This window comes from Gekko japonicus, unplaced genomic scaffold (genome assembly GCF_001447785.1).
Source record: "Gekko japonicus isolate JY-2015 unplaced genomic scaffold, Gekko_japonicus_V1.1 scaffold319, whole genome shotgun sequence".
NCBI lineage: Eukaryota > Metazoa > Chordata > Lepidosauria > Squamata > Gekkonidae > Gekko > Gekko japonicus.
This window is the reverse complement of record NW_015160218.1, coordinates 987,277-1,007,657: the sequence shown is the minus strand read 5'-3', so window position 1 is coordinate 1,007,657 and position 20,381 is coordinate 987,277. Positions and strand designations below refer to the sequence as shown.

The 20,381-nt window shown below is 45.0% G+C and overlaps 1 protein-coding gene across 1 annotated transcript in view; it reads right to left on the bottom strand.

Annotated features, from left to right (window-relative positions):
• Positions 1-20,381, bottom strand: part of SEMA5B (semaphorin 5B) — a 241,701-nt gene that overhangs the window by 35,522 nt on the left and 185,798 nt on the right. The window contains exons 12-17 of the mRNA XM_015410841.1: positions 17,544-17,687; positions 16,897-17,044; positions 15,156-15,381; positions 7,143-7,361; positions 4,024-4,194; positions 1,392-1,541 (exon numbers count right to left, since the gene is read on the bottom strand). Coding sequence (XP_015266327.1) covers positions 1,392-1,541; positions 4,024-4,194; positions 7,143-7,361; positions 15,156-15,381; positions 16,897-17,044; positions 17,544-17,687 — 1,058 coding nt within the window. The remainder of the gene's footprint in view (positions 1-1,391; positions 1,542-4,023; positions 4,195-7,142; positions 7,362-15,155; positions 15,382-16,896; positions 17,045-17,543; positions 17,688-20,381) is intronic.

The following is a 20,381-nucleotide window of genomic DNA, read 5'->3' as shown; positions in this document are numbered from 1 at the left end:
ATCAGTGACAGGTCACTGCTTTCCTGCCCTACCTATGAGTTTCCTCGGAGGCATCTGCCCGGTTTTTGTCAGGGTCAAGATGTTAGACTAAATTGTCTAACTGTGCAGTTTCAACTTACATTGCTATGTCCTTAACGCCTAAGCTAATGGTGCAGAAAATGAAGTCTCTGCTTACTTCACAAATCACAAAACCTCCATGTAGAAATTTCCCACCATTCTTTATGAATCTCGTCCTCAAAGATCCATCATCTAATCCATCCACAGCTAAGAAATGTGACTGCAAAGCTTGCGGTGTTTCCCCATTACCAATAATTTGTTTTTATTTATTGAATTTGATTTTTTCCAACCGTCCTCCCCCAGCAGCCAGGCTCAGAACAGTGTACAATATGGTCATAAAACAGCAATTAAAAACAAATGTAGCTAGAGAGGGCGCAAGAAAAGCCAGTTAACGCCGCCATCTTATGGGAGGTGGTGGTGGGGAGTGTCAGGATGGAACTGTTGCCGTCCTCAACTGACCGCCTGGCGGAACATCTCTGCCTTACAGTTTGTGCACAGTTTGGTGTAGGGGAGCACAGTTGGGTGTAGTGGTTAAGTGCGCGGACTCTAATCTGGGAGAACCGGGTTTGATTCCCCACTCCTCCACTTGCACCTGGCTGGATGACCTTGGGCAAGCTGTAGTTCTGGTAAGAGCTGTTCTTGAAAAAGAGCAGTTTCTGTCAGAGCTCTCTCAGCCCGACCTACCTCACAGGGTGTCTGTTGTGGGGAAGGGAAGGGAAAGGAGTTTGTAAGCTGCTCTGAGACTCCTTTGGGTAGTGAAGGGCAGGGTATAAATCCAATCTCTTCTTCTTCTTCTGCCTTACAGAACCTGCGAAATGGTAACAAGTCCCACAGGGCCTGGGTGTTATTTGGCAGAGAGTTCCACCTGGTTGGAGCCAGGATCCTAAACAACTCCTTAAGCTGGGTAGCTTTCCCACTGTATGATGTCTTTTCTTTTTTATATCTGAACTACGGAAAAGCAGACACCCAAATAAACCCACTACTTCCTGTAACATTACAAGTGGTAATCAACTCCTTTTATAAGGACTTTGGAAAGCCCATTCCTATATTCCTTTTAAAAAATATATATATATATATATTTATTTTGTTTTCAAGTTAGAAACAGTAACATAATAGCTCATAGACAATAACATCATCAGAAGTCGACGTGTCAACCAGAAATACTTTTTAACAGCAACTAAATCAAATAAGAAATTTTCTAATATTCCCAAATTCATTCCATTAGTCAGCCGCTAACCGAGTACTAATCTCTACCTATGGCATTCCTATAAATCACTCGGTCTCTGACCTGAGATCCTTTCTCACCTCTACAAAATGCATGAAGTTGTACCTACCGGGGATTTCATTGTACAGACAATCTTGGTATTGTGTGCTGTTCCCGAAACATTGAGAGGATCCTGGACTGTGGATTTCACAGTAACGACTACGGTACTGGATCCCATCTTCATTACACAAGCTCCATTCAGACCATTCGGACCATCCTCCTTAAAAAAAAAAAAAATGATACCAGAAAGCAAAATATAGTTCAGAAAGTTACATGAGTGTAGCCGAACATTTAGAGACACTCTTAACACCCAATAGCAGAGAAAGTCTTCCGTGATAAGCACAAAATAGATTTCAGAGCAGCACAGCTGGCCGTATGAAGAAGAAGAAGAGATTGGATTTATACCCCGCCCTTCACTACCCAAGGGAGTCTCAGAGCGGCCTACAAACTCCTTTCCCTCCCCTTCCCCACAACAGACACCCTGTGAGGTAAAAGAAGAAGAAGAGATTGGATTTATACCCCGCCCTTCCCTACCCAAAGGTGTCTCAGAGCGGCTTACAAACTCCTTTCCCCTCCCCTCCCCCCAACAGACACCCTGTGAGGTAGGTGGGGCTGAGAGAGCTCTTAACAGAAACGGCTCTTTTTCAAGAACAGCTCTTATCAGAACTACGGCTTGGCCAAGGTCATCCAGCCAGGTGCAAGTGGAGGAGTGGGGAATCAAACCCGGCTCTCCCAGATTAGAGTCCACGCACTCAACCACTACACCAAACTGGCTTGTGTCAAGCCCAACAAGGTTTTCTTCTGTGGATCAGAACTTGTATAAATGTTCCAACAGCCAACCACTTCATTTAGTTCTTGTTTGGGAGTAAGCAGCATATTAAAAAAATAACATGACGATTCATTCTCTTTTGATAGGAAGATATTTAAAGGCCATCAACAGAATTACATCCAGGGCTCTTTTTGTGGCAGGAACTCCTTTGCCTATTAGGCGACACACCCCTAATGTAGCCAATCCTCCAAGAGCTTACAGAGCTCTTCTTACAGGGGCTACTGTAAGCTCTGGAGGATTGGCTACATGAGGGGCGTGTCACCTAATATGCAAAGGAGTTCCTGCTACAAAAAGAGCCCGGTGACACTACTGAAACGTGGGCTTTAAAAAAACACACCGTCAATAGCACCTCAAGATCATTTACACTGTGCAACTGTGATTATACCTGTTATTGATTTATATGAAAATGGTACATTTTATCTGTCTTGTAAGATTGAGTTATATTTATGTAGTAGAAATAAGGCATATAAACACTTCAAATAAATAAAATATAGTAATAATAGTATTTGTATTGTGCTTTCCAATATTAAAAAAAAACTTATCTATTTTGCTGTTTAGATACTGCTTTTCTCTCCTCTCTACATTTTATCCTCACAACAAAAGCCTCGTGACAGCGGTTAGGCTATCAAAATAACAGACCCAAGGTCACCCAGTGAAATTCCATGGCAGAGTGGCGATGCAGACCTGAGTCTCCCAGTCCAACACCCTTAACCACTGGGCCACGCTGGCTCTCACATATATTATCTTGAACACATGAAGCTGCCTTATACTGAATCAGAGCCAGGGCTATTTTTGGGCAGGAACACACAGGAACAGAGTTCCGGCTGGCTCACAAGTTGGCCACGCCCAGAAGATACTCATTAGCATAATAGGCCACACCCAACAGCAGAAACTCATTAGGATTGGCTACATTAGGGGGGTGTGGCCTAACAAAAAAGCCCTGGCTTTGGACAACAAACAAGGTAAACAGAATAAGAAGCAAAAGGTGGGTGTGGCTGGATGAGCACACGTCTGGTAACATGGGGGTGTGGCCTAATGTGCCAATGAGCTGTGCTGTCAGGGGTGTGGCCTAATATGCTAATGAGTTTCCTACTGTTGGGTGTAGCCTATTATGCTAATGAGTTCCTGCTGGGCTTTTTCTACAAAAAAAAGCCCTGAATCAGACCCTCAGTTCATCAAAGTCAGTATTGTCTACTCGGACTGGCAGAGACTCTCCAGGATCTCAGGTAGAAGTCTTTCACATCCATTTAACGGGAGATGCCAGAGATCGAACCTGAGTCCTTCTGCATGCCGAGCACGTACTCTACCACTGAGCCCCTCCTTGGAATCCTTTTTAAAACTCTGTAAGATATGTAAGTATTAGTTACTCCATACTATAGTTCGGAGGCTCCAGCTATGGTTTGCCCAAGGCATCCTAGGAAATGGCAGGAACCAGATTCACACCATGGACTTTATGATGTACAGCTCAACAATACACTGTCAGTGGCATTCTATATAGTTAGTTTATGGTACCTCAGAGTCTTATTCAATAAAACAAAAAAAGATACAAAACAGGGCAGCATTTTGGTCTCCACGATATCCACCTTGATCTTTACGCAGTTAACAAAATTCACCAGAAAAGATTTAAAATACCAAGTCATGGGGTACCCAAAAGAGCTAAAAGAGACCTTCAATTTGGACAGGATGATGTGTTTATTTGCCTAGCCAACACAAATTCAATGATTCGCTGAAAATAGTCTTAGCATTTGCAGTTGGGCTAAAGCTTTATGAACTTAAAAAATGCGAACACATTCTGAATAAGAAGTTTATCTTCTGGTTTTAATCACTTTTCTCCATCATTCCAAGTGAACTAGAGAAATCCAGACTGTAGTACCTTCACACAAATGGGTATTGCACAGTGCTTCCTCTGTGTGCAGCCCAATGCAGATGTCCTCGCCATTAGAAGGTGCTGGGTTGGTGCAGGTTCGGGTGCGCTGGTAGTGTCCACCACCACAAGTTGCTGAGCACTGGGACCAAGGAGTCCAGCAGGACCAGGATCCTTTCACTATGGATTAATTTTAAAAAAATGGAGAGAGGAACATATCATCATTTCGGTATTTAATCAGCAAAAAGATATGGGATTCTCAGCCAAAAATTATGGAATTGTTGCAAGAATGAAGGGGCAGGAAGTTATGGCAGAAACCTTGGGCATTTTAGAAAGCATCATATTCAGTATGGAAAACAACTAACACACTTTGCTCACACTGCTGTCATAAGAACATAAGAGAGGCCAATGTTGGATCAGGCCAATGGCCCATCCAGTCCAACACACTGTCACACAGTGGCCAGAAATACCAGGTGCCGTCAGGAGGTCCAGCAGTGGGGCCAGGACACTAGAACCCCTCCCACTGTTACATAAGAACATAAGAGAAGCCAATGTTGGATCAGGTCAATGGCCCATCCAGTCCAAAACTCTGTCACACAGTGGCCAGAAATACCAGGTGCCATCCGGAGGTCCAGCAGTGGGGCCAGGACACCAGAAGCCCTTCCACTATTGCCCCCCCCAGCACCAATAACCGTAACTCCATGGCTCCTTTCCCCAACCCAGAACCACATCACTGGTCCTTTTTGTGCTGCATTCCCCAGATGGCCAACTGTGAAACGCGAAAAGAGAAACAGTTAAGGATTCATAGGCTCTACTTTCAATTTCCCTTCCCTAGTGCACACACCTCTCACAAGAGAACCAAGAAAGATGATCACTAGGTCATTTTTAAAAGTATTAGTGGTACCTCATCTAAAATGGTTTCTGGATTTTTAATAAGAAAATGAAAGGAGAAGCTATTAGAAGTGTTCCAGTCCTGTAAGTAACAGTATCACGAAAACAAATTCATACACAAGTTAACCAGGAAAACAATGTTTTTTCGGTATGGTGGGATAAAATCCATAATGAAGATAGTTCCCATCCCGAACACAAGAGAGTCACCCCCCACCACGAAGAACAAAAGTTAAAGGCCCTGATTTAGTCAGTAAGCTGCTTTGTAAACTCAAGAGATACTAATTCTGCGTAGCTTTCTTTTTGCTATGGATGAAGACAGAGATTATATTGTTACAGCAATAAAGCCCACACAACAATGAAGCCCATTCGGGCTGCATTAAATCCAAATGAGCTATGAAAATACCAGTTCTGTGTATGAACTGTAGAAGTCGGCGGGCTACGAAGTCACAGAGCCATTCTTCCCTAATCCCTAAAACAGTTTTCCAGTTATAAAACTGAGGATAAAAAAGGGCAACCAATGAAAGTTTAAATGAATGAAAATATTTAATGAAGTTAAGGAAGGCAGCTCACTTGAAGCATGGGGTGGAGAGAAGAGAGCAGAAATGACGGTTAAACCAGCCTTTAACTTAGACAGAATGTAGCCCAACTCAATTGGCGGCTGTGGGACCCTCTGCACCTCCTCCGTAACGACTATATCTTTTCACTCTCAAGCTGCATCCTACACCACTGCCATTCTGACAGAGTACAAGGTGAAATCAGCAACGGTATGACACGGAATTGCTTTTACAAAGTAACATTCACATTGAGCCTGCTTGTCAGGCAAGGCAAGATAGAAATCGAAATAATGAACAAACAAACCGGTTCAGATTCCGCTCTCTCTCTCTGCATCTCAGAACCACAGTGGGGCAAGGTTTTATAAGGGACGGAGATGAAGATATGGCCGTAGGCTTGCCAAGTCCCCCCGGGGGGGCGGGGAAACCCCCGCCCCAGAGGCCCGTTCCCCGCCAACGGCGGATTGGGCCCCGGGGGGAACCCCACCCCGACGTGCGTGTCACCCGGAAGTGACATGACGACGACGGGCACGACGGGCACGCTGGCCACGGTCATCCAAGGGAAAACCCGCGCGTGCTCCAGCCGCCCTCCAGCCGCCAGCGGGGAGTCCCCCGCTCCGGCGAAATTTTGACTTGGCAACCCTATATGGCCGTGCTCGGTCTCCTTTCAAACTTCATCCCATCCTATGTTGGTCGTAGGGGCTATGAAATTGTACCCTTCTCTGAAACTGATGTTGTGCAATGTCAGGTCTGTTAATAACAATACCTTGACTCTGCAAGCTTACTTTGCCGCTCCAAAAGTGGACCTGTATCAAAAACCAGACAGGCTTTGGTGTAACCACAACAGGAAAAATAGGGCACACCAAAGAAAACCACTCTTCTATATCTCTAACACACCCAGTTGCATTATTATAACAAATTTCCTGTATTAACTAGCATTCATTCATTATATATGAAGTACATTTCATGAACATAAGCAAAGCCAGTAAATGATAGTATGAGTACAATACAAAATCTTGATGTAGTTATTCTTGATGTTGTTCTGGCTGAGCTCCTTGAATGTTTACTCTTTGAGACATCCTGACGGAGCTGTAAAGTGTGCAAAGCAAACTGAGGAGTCCTCGTTATATGAGTTCCCAAACAGTGTTTATCACTCCTTCATTTGAAAACATGTAGTTCCAAGGAATGTAAGAGATAAAGAGAACACGCTTTCCTAGGATTAAACAGTGGTTTCGTATGTCTTTTTCAACTCTATCTCTCAGTTGGTGTTTGTCACCAATCTCTTGTCGTGGCACAAGCAGGAATTACAATAATGTGGATCAATGCAAATGTCTTCCCAAAGCTCTGCGTGAGGGTGAGATAGTAAGCCAATCATTACCATACAAGTCAGAAACTTTGGCTGGTCCAAAATGCAGCGTTGCATCTCCTGACTGGGACATCTTTGATAGTTAGTATATAGCCGTGCTCCGCCAGCTGCACTGGCTCCCAGTTGAGTACCAGATCAGGTTCAAGGTTATGGTATTAACCTTTAAAGCCCTGTGCAGACCATCTGCAGGACCATCTCTCCCAATATGTCCTCTACAGAGCTTTATGCTCGTCAGAACATCTTCTGGTGATCCAGTACACTTCAGTGCTTAGTACGCTGCTGACACCAATGTTACAGTAGGTAAAAGATATTATACTCACCTGGACATGGGTGTGGGTTGCAATCCTGATATTCCATTGCTGATCCTATGCAAGGTAGACCACCATTTTTAGGTTCTGGGTTAGTGCATGTCCTCTTCCGGGTTCTGAAACCCAGCTCACAGTCTCGGGAACACGAAGACCAACCTCCCCAAAAGGACCAGCCACCATTGATAATCCGGATAGAGGTCTTGCCACTTTTCAGAAGGTCGTCAACTAGAGCTTGGGGGTGGAAGAGCAGAGGAAGCAAACACATGAAGACACGCAGACACATATTTCAGTAGCATCAGACAAGGTATCAATTTACAGACCACCTGAATCAGACTTTGTTTCTTTCTCAGTACCTTGGGTTCTGGTAGACCAAACTCTGCTCTCCCTTGGATGTTCCTACCCTACGTCCATAGCTAGTAGCCTCCCTGGTTCGCACTCAAATAGTTTCAGTTCCATGTTGTGCATAATAGGACTCTACTCATTTTTAATGAAAACGTCATTTGTGTTGCTATTATTGTACTTTCTAGACCAATGTCCTCAAAGTAACTTCAAAGCATAATGCAAAATATATAATCTTCGATAAACACAATTTGAAACATTTAAAAAGGTAAATCCGAATATGTAAGAAAAACCGTAAAGCCACATTCATGTCTCAGACTGGCTCTGTGGCAACTGTTATAAAAAGTGGAGGATAACGTTTAATGCTATGTTTGGTGAAATCCTCCGACCCTGAAGACCTTCAACAGGGATTACAGGCTGTGGCTGAGTGGCTCAGGCTGAGCCGGTTGAAACTAAACCCAGCGAAGACGGAGGTCCTGGGCCTGAGTCGGAACGGGATGGGGTTAGGGCTCCCTCTCCCGACCTTCGATGGGGTGCCTTTGGTGCCTGCGTCGGAGGTTAGGAGTTTGGGAGTGCTCCTGGACTCCTCCTTGACAATGGAGGCCCAGGTAGCAGCCACTGCCAGGTCTGCTTTTTACCATCTGAGGCAGGCTCGGCAGTTGGCCCCTTTCCTCGACCGTGATGATCTGGCTACAGTGATCCATGCGACGGTCACCTCAAGGCTAGACTACTGTAACGCTCTCTACATGGGGCTGCCTTTGTCGTTGATTCGGAGGCTGCAGCTGGTGCAGAACGCGGCAGCTAGGCTGCTGCTGGGCCTCCCCAGGTGGGAGCACATCAAGCCTGGGTTGAAGGCGCTGCACTGGCTGCCCATAGCATACCGAATCCGCTTCAAAGTGCTGGTACTTACCTTTAAAGCCCTATATGGCCTGGGTCCGACCTACCTGAGGGACTGCCTTTCCCCGTATATACCCCCAAGAGCACTTCGGTCGGGGACCCAGAGCCGTTTAGTGGCCCCGGATCCCCGAGAGGTACGATATGCTGCAACAAGGGCTAGATCCTTCTCAGTGGCGGCCCCTACCTGGTGGAATGAGCTCCCGGAAGAGATCAGGGCCCTGCGGGATCTTATGCAATTCCGCAGGGCCTGCAAGACGGAGCTCTTCCGCCAGGCCTTTATGTAGGGGCCGCCGCACCTGCCCCCCCCTTCCACCACTACCAACGGTGGAAATACCATCAAAGTTGGATCGCCCTTGATGGCCCGGTGGCAAGACGGACTATATGGCGGCAAGATCAGCCGATTAGCTTGGATTAAGACTGCCGGTATTATATTAGTATAACTAGCGCTGGCAGGGGTTACTTCCTGTAAGAGACTACTGTAGACCATCTTGGAACTTAAAAACTTAAAGCACTTTATTAGTATTACTATTAACAGTATGTATTGATTGTATTCTGTGATTTTATCGGATTTTATTGAATTTTATGTATGGGCCTATGCACCTTGTAAGCCGCCCTGAGCCCGCTTGCGGGGTAGGGCGGGGTAGAAATACCTGAATAAATAAATAAATAAATAAATAAATGTTTTATCTCCCTTCCAAAATACACTTAATGTACCAAACACTGTATGCATCACGATGCCCTTCCATATCCAGCTTCTTTAGAATTACCCCTGTAACCCATTTCCTTCAGATGAAAAAACAACAACAGCTTGTAAAGTAGAACCAGTAGCTGCTCCGGCAGGTACTGGGGTTGGCTCCTAACACAAGGATATTAGTCCTACATTAGGTACCCTGCAAATAAGCAATAGATCATAGCATCAAACCACATGTTAGACAGACATTCCAGGTTCTTAGGGAGAAAAACAAATTCTGCCTGCTGGAAAATAAAGACAGATCCTGATGCCTGGGGTTTATTCTCACAATTCATGGGGTATGCCATTGTTTCAGAGATTTTAGAAGTATATGAAATTCTAATACACTTCTCATGATTTGCGAACATAGAACCCAGGAATGGTGGTTAATCTAGGTTATGCGATGCGTAATTAAAGGATATGCTCACACACCTATGGCATCAGACTTCACTCTCTAAAATGCCAGAATACATAATGGCACTCACACAATGGCCATACAGATACTTTCCTTCAGTCCTGAAGTAAAATATCACACTTAGAAAGGACCACAGTAACACCCTCATTCGCATCACTCTCCCTCAGTTGCCAAGAGCCTCTACATGCTTTCTGCTCCTCTTACCCCTTCCCACGGCTTTTAACTGCTTTTAGGTACAGCTGAACAGGAAGTAATGCATTCAGTTCAAGCTTACTAGCAAAGATTAACATCTGGAATTCCCTTATAAACACAAGCTATGAGGAAGAACCGCTTTGAGGCGGGGATCGACTTGTCTGTCCCAGCCAAAATCCTAAGTTTCCAGTTTTAATTTGAGCATGAAGCCTTATTCAGGAAATCAGGTCACCAAGTGATCTAGGCACAAAATTCTTATTAACATTTTAAAAGTTATTTATTACAGAAAGGAAGCAGAATAAAGTAGTTCTAGAATAGCAATAATTTGAGTTCACTTTGTTAGGCTTTAGGTTAACATAAGAACATAAGAGAAGCCGATGTTGGATCAGGCCAATGGCCCATCCAGTCCAACATTCTGTCACACAGTGGCCAAAAATACCAGGTGCCATCAGGAGGTCCAACAGTGGGACCAGGGACACTAGAAGCCCTCCCACTGTTGCCCCCCCCCCAAGCACCAAGAATACAGAGCATCACTCGCCCCAGACTGAGAGTTCCTATCTATACTTTGTGGCTAATAGCCACTGATGGACCTCTGCTCCATATATTTATCCCAGGGGAGGCCAAACTTGCTTAACGTAAGAGCCACGTAGAATAAATGTCAGATGTCTGAGAGCCGCAAGACAAATATTACACACACGTTTTTATTAACGTTAAATGAGACTGCCAAAAATAAAAACAAAAGGAGTTAAAACAGATATTGATAACGATATTTATTTGTCCAATGATATTTATTTGTTTGCTAATGGTATTTATTTGTCTAAGAGAGAGAGGGGTGGAAAGAAGGAACGGAAGTGGTGGAAAGAGAGAAAGAGAAACAAAAAAAGCAAATAGATGGGGAAGTGAGGGAGGGAGAAGGAAGGAAAAGAAAGAGGAAGGAAAGGAGGGAGGGAGGGAGGGAGGAAGAGTGAAAAATAGAAAGAAAGGTGGAAAGAACACTGGCTTGCCCAGCTGCCCTGCCGGGAGCCGCACAATATGTGTGAAAGAGCCACATGTGGCTCCCTAGCCACAGATTAGCCACCCCTGATTTATTCAATTCCCTCTTGCTCATCATAGTTTGAGCAATACAGGGATTTCTTTAATGTAATTGCAAACGTATGATATTCTACTATTTCCTTCCCTGGTGTTTTCTTTGTCTTCTGATTCCCTCAGTTTACATATATTCTCTTTCACATGCACTGAACGCTATTTTAAGTAAGCTGCTTTTTGTTTCAAAGTATGCTATTCTGAAATGGCAGTCCTACTTTGCAATTGGTTTGGTATTTGCTAATATAATTAAATTATCTTGCTTTATTAATTAAATTATCATATGGCATTGTGTGTGGTGTGGCCAGGAGGGCCACACCACACACAATGCCATACGATAATTTAATTAATAAAGCATCTGTTTTGAAAAAAACATGGATGTGGGCTACAATCCTGATACTCCATGGCTGATCCTATGCAAGGTAAGGCCACGAGAGCAGGGTTTCTTCTTACAGTTACCAGAGCAGGGTTCTTCTTACAGTGATAAAGGGTGAAGAAGCAGGGCTTCAAACATTTAAAGGTTCCACAAAACGCTTTGTCTCGAACCACTGATTCATTTATTCACTTCATTTCGATCCCATCTTTCTCCCCAATGGGGACCCAAAGCGACTCACACAGTTCTCCTCTCCTCCATTTTATACTCATAACAATCCTATGAGGAAGGTTAGGAGTGAGTGACTGGCCCAAGGTCATTCAGTGAGCTTCTACTGCAGAGTGGAGAGTTCGACACTCTAACCACTATGCTACACCGGCAATATGGTTCCTCTGAGCCAGTTTGGTGTAGTGGGTTCAGTGCGCAGACTCTAACCTGGGAGAACCGGGTTTGATTTCCCTACTCCTCCACTTGCACCTGGCTGGACGACCTTGGGCAAGCCATAGTTCTGATAAGAGCTGTCCTTGAAACTTCTTTTACCTCACAGGGTGTCTGTTGTGGGGAGGGGAAGGGAAAGGAGTCTGTAAGCTGCTCTGAGACTCCTTTGGGTAGTGAAGGTCGGGGTATAAATCCAATCTCTTCTTCTTCTTCTTCTTTTACCTCACAGGGTGTCTGTTGTGGGGAGGGGAAGGGAAAGGAGTCTGTAAGCTGCTCTGAGACTCCTTTGGGTAGTGAAGGTCGGGGTATAAATCCAATCTCTTCTTCTTCTTCTTCTTTTACCTCACAGGGTGTCTGTTGTGGGGAGGGGAAGGGAAAGGAGTCTGTAAGCTGCTCTGAGACTCCTTTGGGTAGTGAAGGTCGGGGTATAAATCCAATCTCTTCTTCTTCTTCTTCTTTTACCTCACAGGGTGTCTGTTGTGGGGAGGGGAAGGGAAAGGAGTCTGTAAGCTGCTCTGAGACTCCTTTGGGTAGTGAAGGTCGGGGTATAAATCCAATCTCTTCTTCTTCTTCTTCTTTTACCTCACAGGGTGTCTGTTGTGGGGAGGGGAAGGGAAAGGAGTCTGTAAGCTGCTCTGAGACTCCTTTGGGTAGTGAAGGTCGGGGTATAAATCCAATCTCTTCTTCTTCTTCTTCTTTTACCTCACAGGGTGTCTGTTGTGGGGAGGGGAAGGGAAAGGAGTCTGTAAGCTGCTCTGAGACTCCTTTGGGTAGTGAAGGTCGGGGTATAAATCCAATCTCTTCTTCTTCTTCTTCTTTTACCTCACAGGGTGTCTGTTGTGGGGAGGGGAAGGGAAAGGAGTCTGTAAGCTGCTCTGAGACTCCTTTGGGTAGTGAAGGTCGGGGTATAAATCCAATCTCTTCTTCTTCTTCTTCTTTTACCTCACAGGGTGTCTGTTGTGGGGAGGGGAAGGGAAAGGAGTCTGTAAGCTGCTCTGAGACTCCTTTGGGTAGTGAAGGTCGGGGTATAAATCCAATCTCTTCTTCTTCTTCTTCTTTTACCTCACAGGGTGTCTGTTGTGGGGAGGGGAAGGGAAAGGAGTCTGTAAGCTGCTCTGAGACTCCTTTGGGTAGTGAAGGTCGGGGTATAAATCCAATCTCTTCTTCTTCTTCTTCTTTTACCTCACAGGGTGTCTGTTGTGGGGAGGGGAAGGGAAAGGAGTCTGTAAGCTGCTCTGAGACTCCTTTGGGTAGTGAAGGTCGGGGTATAAATCCAATCTCTTCTTCTTCTTCTTCTTTTACCTCACAGGGTGTCTGTTGTGGGGAGGGGAAGGGAAAGGAGTCTGTAAGCTGCTCTGAGACTCCTTTGGGTAGTGAAGGGCGGGGTAGAAATCCAATCTCTTCTTCTTCTTCTTCTTTTACCTCACAGGGTGTCTGCTGTGGGGAGGGGAAGGGAAAGGAGTTTGTAGGCCGCTCTGAGAGTCCTTTGGGTAGTGAAGGGCCATGGGGTGTAAATCCAATCTCTCGGGCTCTGAAGCAGCTCCAGTCCAGGAGTGTCATCTAAACAGAAGTGTGAGCTCTCCTACTGCTGGGCTCACATCCTTTGGGAAAACTGACTGGGCAATGGATATGCACCCACTGCTAGTGACATAAGCCAATCATTACCGTACAAGTCAGAAAGGGGTGGCTAGAGAACTCGCTTTTTGTGGGAGGGACACAGGAATCATATGCATTGCTAATAAGAGGTCTCTCTCCAAATGAAGAGAGTGGAAAGACTGAGTTATCACTGCTGGGTCAGTGTTTGGTAATTTCTGCCTAGTAACAGACTTCAGAGGACAGCGGAAAACAGGAGGGCCTGGCGAGATCTTGTCCATGGGTCGCGAAGAGTCGGACTCGACTGTGCAACTGAACAACAACAACAACAACAGACTAAGATTTCAATCAGAGTTTCTAGGAAAGAATTTCTAACCAGCCCTTCTCTGGGAAAGACTGCCCAGGAATTCTGGAAACTCCCCAGAGTATTTTAGAAAGCATACAGAAAGGAAAGAAGAGCATATGGGCTTTTGCTGGCAAAGCAACGCAACAATAAATCCAGATAGAGACAGACCAGACCAGTGTTGTTGACTCTCAAAAAGTAGAACCTTGCCCTTCCTGAAAGAAGGGCTAGTTTATCAAGCTGGCCATGCCAAAAATGGACCATGTTCATAACGCAATGTACAGTGGAAATCCAGATATGGTAAAAAAAAAAGAAGAAGAAGAAAATGAACAGCCTCATCAAACTGAGCAAGCTAGATCATGTGGGTCTTTTGCATGGAATCCAGTTGCTCTAACTTCTTACATTTACTGAGGTACAGAAACCAGTTCTGTAATCAGAACTCGTGTGATCAGACTGAATGCTTTATGTTCTTTATGCTTTATGTTGAGATTGCTCTCATACTGCTGGGGGTGCACTTTAAGGGCATTTTAGTAAACAATGAGATTAAAACTACGCATCCCCAATAATTGATGCAATGCTTGCGAAGTGGTAGTGGTGTGCATAAGGTTCCGTGATGCTTTTCTATCGCAGCCTCACTTAACACAGGGCCAAACAACATGTTTGAGTTTTTGAACAGTTGGGTCTGGGTTCCCTGCAGCCACACAGCAACTGAAGGGAATGGCTCAAACAGGCTCAGAAAGCCATTGGGATGAGGGAGGAAGCGCTCCCTGCACCAAAACGGCATTGGAGAGGAGTCATTTCCCCATTTTTGCTGTTCCACACAGAGTACTATGTGCAGGGGTCATTTCATAGAAAAAGAGGTGCAGGAGCTCATTAGCATAACTCATTAGCACAACTTATTTGCATAGGCCACACCCCCTGACATCACCGGAAGTGTGTCAGAAGGCAACACCCACTGCTCAGGCTCCACTGGACTATTTGGGATTGCTAGCTATTGGGGGGGGGGGAACGTGCAGATCTGCCCTCACAGAGGAGGGAGAGCTTGTACCTGAATAAAACTTGGCTTTAAAGGTGCCACTGGACTGTTTGGGGCCGGGGGGGGGGGCTCTGCAATTTACCTGGCTGCTTCTTGCTCCTCGTGGCCCGGGGCTGCTGGGAGTGGGGGCGGGGCTTGTTGCATGTGCCCGCCCCCTGGGCTCTTTACTGCTGGAGCTCTGCTCCTGTGCGCTCCTGCAGGAAATGACCCCTGACTATGTGCATGCGGAGCAGAAAAAAGGGGGAATAATTCTCTCCCAGTACTGTTTTCACATGGGGAAACGGCTGGGGGTGGGCAGGAGCCCTTCCTCCCCTATGGTGACGTTCTGAGCCTGTTTAGACTTTCCTTTCTTTTAAAAAAGCCGTTCCCTGTGCCTCCTGTGGCTGCTGGGAACCCCAACTGGGTCTGGGGAACCCACCCCTTTGAAAACTCAGACGTGTAGTTTAGCTCATTGTGTTGATTTTGAAATCTTCCACTGCCATCAACAGAACATTATTCATTCAGTCCTACATTTCATCTCCGCATGTCTCCCATATTAAGAAGCCTATTTTGGTGATCAGACTATCTCTATGCAGGCAGGACGTACAATCGGTGTCGCAAACCGCTGAACCGTCGTTTGGGCAGAACCGACTTTCTGTCTTCTTTCGACCAAACTGGAGGTCATGGGGGTCAGGAAGGTGAGCCCGGCAGGTGTAGCGGAAGCGTTGCTCCTGGCGGGCACCACTCTGAGTGATATTGGTGGGCATCCACGGCGTCCAGGGTGTATTTCTCCGTACCTCCGGGCAGGCTTCTGGACTGCAGGTTTTATATTCCTATTGAGGGGGGGGGGGAAATGGAAAAAAAGAATCCTTACGAATTTGGTTGAGGAGACATAGTCGTCCCATTGCACTGTGGTGTTGCATACTCATCTAAGGGACGATAAAATAAATCACAGAATATTTGATTAAAAAAGGAAAACAATTTTGGCAGAAACAAAACTCAGAAGACAAATAAAGCACGGCTGCTTATTGCTCCCAACGTTTTAATTACTAGAATACAACACTTAGATGGCAAGCTCACGCAGATGTTTTGCACATTGCGTGCACGCGCGCACATCTGGCAGGCAAAGGCCTAATTCTCAGTGAAGTGAGATACTATGGATCAGGGCTTTAAGGGAAGGAGGGACTGAAGCCTTCAACTTCCACTTGTTTTCGCTAGTCAGAACTGGGCTTCCCAAGCTGTTATTAGAAAGTAAAAGAGGATCTTTAAAAAAAAAAAAAAACACACCCCAAACCCTGTTTCCTTCAAAATTGCTAACAGTATTGTGGGAATTCCAATTTCAGACAGGGAAACCACGAAGAGGTTGAAGCCAGTGTGCTACAGTGGTTATAGGGTTCGACTAGGATTTGGGACACAGGGGTCATTTCCTGCAGGAGCGTACAGGAGCGGAGCTCCGGCAGTAAAGTTCCCAGGTGGCGGGCACATGCAACAACCCCCACCCCCTGCTCCCAGCAGCCCCAGGCCACAAGGAGCAAGAGGCAGCCAGGTAAGTTGCAGAGCCCCCCCACCCCCCGGTCCAAAACAGTCCAGTGGCACCTTTAAGACCAAGTTTTATTCAGGTACAAGCTCTCCCTCCTCTGCTAGGACAGATCTGCGTGTGTTCCCCCCATAGTTAACAATCCAAAACAGTTCAGTGGAGCCTGAGCAGTGAGTGTTGCCTTCTGACACACTTCCGGTGATGTCAGGGGGTCTGGCATATGCAAATAAGATATGCTAATGAGTTATGCTAATGAGCGCCTGCACCTCTTTTTCTACGAAATGACCCCTGGATTCGAAGCTCCATGAATGGAAGATCTCTGGGTGACCTTGGGCCTTTCACACACTATCCCTCCCTAACCTGACAATGATGCTGCAAACTGTTCTAGATCCCCAAACAACTAAATAAAAAGTATCTAAATAAACAAATCTATTCTTTCCCCACACAATACTTATCTAAATAAGACTGCACAAATACACAATGTACTTCTAATAGATTGATGGAGATCTGTGATCTCTGCCACATATGTTTTGACCCTTCTTCATAAATCTTGGAATGGAATGGTGTATTTTATTGTTCAACTAGTAGTTTAAATAAAAGGCATGCACTGGAGTTATACAGAGCTGACAGCATGAAACATTTTTATGGCTGGCAATCCTACAGCTGCAGGATGATCTTCACCACATGCCCTTGCTATCCAGTTTCCTAAGTTTATAGCCAACTTCCTATTATCCTTTAAGCTCTTTCTGTCTCCCTTGCTTGACCATCAGCAACCTGAAGAACGTCAACAAACAAACCAACAAACACATACCACAGGACAGCCAGGACAGGTGTTTCCATTTTCACATGACCTCAGCCTTGAGTGCACCCCTCCACCACAATTGGCACTACATTTAGTCCAGGGGCCCCATGAAGACCAGAAAATCGGTAATGGGCAAGGACTATTCTCATTGCAGAACCTAAAGGGGGGAAATTGCAAGGAGGGGGGGAAAAACAATAATCCAAGTCAATTTCGTGGGGAATCCATAGGGCAGAGGACTGCTGGTTGTAAATGATTTCTCAGTGAAGCCACCTTTCGAGAAAGCGAACACCAGGCTGACTAGGAATTAAATCTCAGCACCACCAAGGAAAGCACAGTGGCAGTATCCAATCGGGGAGAGGGCAAGGGTCTGGTATATTTAGAAACGGTGGGCTGTTGGAGCAATGAAGAAACAGCGCAAGACTAATATTGTTGGGTGCCTCAACGGAACATGATTTACGCTTACCAACTGCTTGCTAGGTGTAGGAGACCCAGGTAAGACCCATAGAGAACCTATTGCCAAATTGGGTGCGCATATAAGCTCTACTGGGAAGGGTCACTAACCAATGCCGCTTATGCATTTCTCAGAAGAAAACACAGAGCTCTGCGTCAAGAAGTCTGATAGACGGTTAGGGATGGGGGGGGGGAACGACTCTCACCGCTCCTCTCTGCTTTGTCCGACACAGACCCTGCCTCCGTATCGCGGAGCAGGGTTGCTGCACGACCTCTGACGGACCTGAAAGCCAATCCCACAGGAAGTGCTGCAGGGGGCCCAGGACGACCATGGTGTCCAAGCTCCATTCCTGACGGAGGGGAGGGGGAAGGGAGAGAGATAAAACACGGCATCTGGGTTAATTTATTTTTTTCAACTTTATGCTAAATCCAGTCCCGCTGGCTGTGGAGCACCAGCAGGTAGAACAAGCTGGCCAGCTCTACCAAATACACTTCACTGCAGTTAAAGCCAAGAAACCGATGGCGGGTCAGTGCTAGAGTTTTGCAACTGTGCCTGTTTCTTTTCCTGAAAAACAAAATCCATGGCGATTTCGCTCCAAGTGGATTTTAAGCTTCCACTAAACACAATATGGACTGAAGAGGTCCAATTCCACCTTCCAAATTCCCCGTTATTCATAAATTTGCATTCTTTGTGTAATTCCTTGTGACATTACAGAAGAACTGGAGGGAGCAAATAGAACAGATATTAGAAGGGCAATAATTATATTGGGAAGGGCATGGAGGAGAAAGAGGAGGAGATTGGATTTATACCCCACCCTTCACTACCCAAAGGTGTCTCAGAGTGGTTTACAAACTCCTTTCCCTTCCCCTCCCCACAACAGACACCCTGTGAGGTAGGTGGGGCTGAGAGAGCTCTTGACAGAAATGGCTCTTTTTCAAGAACAGCTCTGACAGAACTACGGCTTGCCCAAGGTCATCCAGCCAGGTGCAAGTGGAGGAGTGGGGAATCAAACCCGGTTCTCCCAGATTAGAGTCCGCGCACTTAACCACTACACCAAACTGGAAGATTAAAGCCATCCTGATCTCCCTAAAACTTTGACAAGATGTCTCTGATTACAGAATGATGGCTTGCTTGGGACACCAGCATGTGATCAAGATTAATACACATGTAAATATCTATTTTTTGCACCTGCTATCTCACCCTTACTGAAGTCTAAGAATGGGTTGAAATTTTTCAAAATATAAAAGTAAAAACTAGAGACCACAGTACAACATTAAAACACGAGCACACCACCAGTGTAAAATATCAACTAGCCTTACTTAAGCATGAATACTAGATTGAGACCTACTTTTTTTTAAACTGCCATTTTCATGATTCTGGATTAACACCAGATTCTGTATTGTGTAGCATGAATGAGGTCAAGTAGATGGCTAAAGCCCCTACTCGCATGTTCTTTTCATTGTGGTATTTCTCAGCCTTTTTAGCAGTTTCAGTTTCTCCTCTCATCTGAACTTTATTAATTTTTTGTTAATTTTGAGCCTTTCCTTTGCCACTTTTTTTGGTACATTTTGGTCCTTTCCTTTCCCACTTGACAGAACACCGAATCCCCAAATTATGCATTAACTATGAGGGCCATCCAACAAATTGGAGACTGCAACAACCAACTCAGTTACTAGTGATCAAGTCTTTTGAGAACTGTTGTGAAGGTATCTTTTATTCCTTGAACAGGTATGTGTTTTCATTATAATAAGAACAATACGTCAGCTCAAAAGAACTCTCAGGTGCAAAGTTACAGCCCCCTCCAAGACCCATTGTTTGTAGTTCTCCCTTCATTTTGACTTCCTTATCTCCATATCTCATTGGTTCGAGTCAAGTGATGTCAACCGTTTTTAAAAGTTCATTCCCGAAAAGTCGACACCAGAAATTTTCCGTTTACATGGAAGCTGAGCTAGTGAACAGATGTGTTGATGTTCAAAGAACTGACTGAACTAATCAAAGTGCCTGGCAGCTGGCTGATTTCCGGCAGGGCACCAGTTGTGGCAAAAGATTAAAATTAAACCCTGAGTAGCCTTCACACATTTCAAGTTTGTTATCTACTCTCTCATTCTCTTGGCAGCTGACTTCAGAACAGTGGTGGTTGTTTTATTCTCCCTTCACAGGGAAAAGAGAAAATAACAAGTACTCTGACACCAGCTGTGACTTCACCCATGTTTTGCCTCCATTTTATTACACAGTTGGAAAGTTATGGTATTGAATTTTTTATCACCAAAATCTTACATAAAGTGATGTATGCCGGGGGGGGGGGACGGACAGAGAAAAAGTAACAACAGGATCCAAACTTTGGCTATATAAAATATTTGTAAAATTACAATCTATTTGTTGTGTTAAACCTACATAAACCACACATCTTTTTGTCCAAACATCTGATTAGCCAAATGTTTTGGATAGCAGCCAGGGCACTTGGATAAAGGATGCTCTACTATATTTATACACCAACCTTGTTCAGAAGATTAAGACTTAAAAAAAGAGAAAGAGTTGATTTGTATTCAACGTGCAGACAGTTCTCAATAAGGTTTTCATTAGCATTGTGGCATTTCCAGTCTTAACCTTTCTTGTTACTAAAACTCTTTATTTAAACATCCTAATGAAAACATCACAATGCCATACGAAGTCAGTTAAAATGGAAATTCTAGGCTTATGATGACTGTAAGATGATCTTATGTCTGAATAACACTGAATGCCTTTCTTATCTACTTTCTACAGGCTACTCTTGTGTTGTCCTATACTTCTGAGATCATACCGTTGGCAATGGCTAAATGATTACATCAACTATTTTGTCTATTGCAGACAAGAAGAATCCATATCGTAAGAATTCTACCAGCTGTAGAGATGTCAGTCTGAAACATGAAGCATCTAAAGTATCCTGTACGATGTGAGAAGTAGACAGTGCGACTATTCATACCCCTCCTCAGCTGAACATGAAGTAGCAGGTGTGTAGCTTGAGGATGCTTCAGAACAGGTAGCTTCAGAACAGGTAGCTAAA